We start from the raw sequence: 2,532 nt of genomic DNA, 5'->3' as shown, positions 1-2,532 counted from the left end.
GACAACAAATAAACAACTACCAATAGCATTGGTCAATGTTATTTCATTTGACCAGCAAATATAAAGATATTGAATTTAAACTAAATATAAACCAAGTGGCAGCATACATGTATTTATTTATGCACAGACTAGACCCCTTGTGGTTCAGTGTATCTCCCCTATCTCCTCTGCTTAGTTATTCTTGTTTTAATAGTTTTTATGTGTTGTACAAATGTTTGGTAGTCGTACTGTACACGCTCATGTAGATGCGTCGTTCCGCTTTATAGCCCCACCTACTCGTGACGTCATCAACACGCGCCGAGGGACGCATGGTAATATGACTGTGAAGTGCGAAGAGATGCTCAGAAATTCGTATATTTTGGATATTTGAAGACACCATTATCGATTCCGGGTGCATTTATCTGGGGCGATTATATCGCTCGATTATTTAATTAAATTTTCGGAACTGGCTTTTTTGCTCGCAAAGAGATCAAGCATCAGAATGTACTCGGTGAAGGTTGGATATTTGTCGTTGGTTGCGTCCAGAGCGCTCCAATCAAGCACACTTTCTCGCCCAGACCTCGTCAAAGTGTCGTCAGGCTGTGGAGTTCGTTTTTCCGTCTGTCAGACTCGCTTTTGTCGAACAGGATCGACGGAAGGAGAAACTGTGGTGATCCGTGTCCCTCGGTATTTGCAGCAGCGAGTTGAAAGCCTAAAGGAGATTCGAGGCGAAAGCAATATCAGAACGATCAAACCCGGCAAACTCCTCATCCAAAGCAAAAACCCTGTGCTGAATCAGTCTGTGGGTTACATCCTAGGGAAGTTCGAGCGACCAGCTCTCAGCTCGAAAGGATGGAAACACTACAAATCATTCGGGGACTACTTTACAATCAACAACGTCAAAGCTGTTGCACCTTACATTGCTGAAAACCGGAAGGAGCACGCTGATCAGAAACCTTCAGCAACATTTGACAAGTTTCACATTTCCAAAGAACTTGTAGAAACATTGGGCAGCATTGGCATCACACATCCCACCACTGTACAACTGCAGGCCATCCCGAAGGTCATGAAAGGTCATAATATTCTCTGTGCCGCAGAGACGGGCAGTGGGAAGACACTATGTTACCTCCTGCCTATTGTTCAGAGACTGCAGACTGACAAGCAATCGCAGATGAACGATGAGAGCTCAGAGAAGATCAGCTCTTTGATTCTCGTGCCTTCCAGAGAGCTTGCTGAACAAGTAGCAAGTGTGTCCAGAACTCTGTGTGCTCCGTTTGGCCTTGTTACACAGACGTTAGGCGGTGGGCGAGGTGTAGGACACATCAAGATGACTTTCCAAAGGGACCCTGCAGATATTTTGGTGTCTACACCGGGTGCTCTGATAAAGGCCTTACGCAGAAATTATCTGGATTTGAATGAGTTGAACTTCTTTGTGGTGGATGAGGCTGACACCATGTTCGACCCCAGCTTCTCCGACATGCTGGAGAAGATCCTGCAGCACACCAAGATCGCTTCTGGCCCTAAAGATACATGTGGCCTTGATTATAAAGCTCAGTTGCTAGTGGTGGGGGCAACCTTCCCAGGCGGGGTCGGGGAGTTGCTCAGCCAGGTGACCGATCTTGGCACGATTGCGGTAATTAAGAGTAAGATGCTGCACTATCTGATGCCTCATGTCAAACAGACTTTCTTGAAGGTGAAGGGGGTTGATAAAGTCCTGGAGCTCAACCAAGCCTTGAAGACGCTCCAACAAGAAAAACCTGGGGCCGCTGCTCTGGTGTTCTGCAACAAGTCTGCCACGGTCAACTGGCTGGGCTACTCGCTTGACGAGATGGGAGTTCAGCATGCTCGCCTGCAAGGGGAGATGCCCGCTGCTCAGCGCACAGGGATCTTTCAAAACTTCCAGAAAGGCACGGTGGACGTGCTGGTATGCACAGACATTGCCTCACGTGGTTTAGACACATCGAGAGTGCACTTGGTTGTGAATTATGATTTCCCAGAATCCCACACAGACTACATTCACCGGGCGGGGAGAGTCGGGAGAGCAGGAGGGGCCGAGGATGGGCTGGTGCTCAGTTTTGTCACTCATCCCTGGGATGTAGAGCTGGTGCAAACCATTGAGACCTCTGCAAGAAGGAGAAGTACTTTGCCTGGGATGGAATCAAAAATACATGAGCCAAAGCCCAAGATAGATGTTGCAGAAAAGTAGATGTTTTGTTTATCTGAAGGTGAATGTCATTTAAGTAATCATGTAAATCAGCAATAAAAGTAAGTCGATTTTTAGGATCACGAAATGTGCACGTTTGGTTAAACTTTGTGAGAATGGAATGTTGATTTTCGTTGTAAAATTGTGCAGATGGACATTCTCATTTTGGGTTATTTAACAGAATAAGAAATATTTTCATATTTACATAATTCAAATATTTAATACAGCATTCTTTTCAGCACTGTTAAAGGACAAATAAATAGGTTTAATATGTGAATATTTAACACCACGTTTTCGCTTCATTGTTAACCAGTGTTTTGCTGTAACTAAAAAGGAATTATGTTTTTTGT

General features: G+C 45.0%; 1 protein-coding gene across 1 annotated transcript; it reads left to right on the top strand.

The window, feature by feature from the left end:
* Positions 1-385: 385 nt before the first annotated feature.
* Positions 386-2,332, top strand: ddx28 (DEAD (Asp-Glu-Ala-Asp) box polypeptide 28). Its single transcript, XM_080501909.1, has one exon. The coding sequence runs from the start codon at positions 482-484 to the stop codon at positions 2,183-2,185; it is 1,704 nt and encodes a 567-aa protein (XP_080358035.1). The 5' UTR covers positions 386-481; the 3' UTR covers positions 2,186-2,332.
* The last annotated feature ends 200 nt before the right edge of the window (positions 2,333-2,532 follow it).

The sequence above is a fragment of the Blennius ocellaris genome (assembly GCF_963422515.1).
Source record: "Blennius ocellaris genome assembly, chromosome: 1".
NCBI classification, from domain to species: Eukaryota; Metazoa; Chordata; class Actinopteri; order Blenniiformes; family Blenniidae; genus Blennius; species Blennius ocellaris.
The sequence above is the reverse complement of the archived record's forward strand: the minus strand, read 5'-3'. Positions and strand labels throughout refer to the sequence as shown.

Coding starts and splice junctions, on each gene's coding strand:
- ddx28 (XM_080501909.1), top strand. CDS start 482: ATGTACTCGGTGAAGGTTGGATATTTGTCGTTGGTTGCGTCCAGAGCG.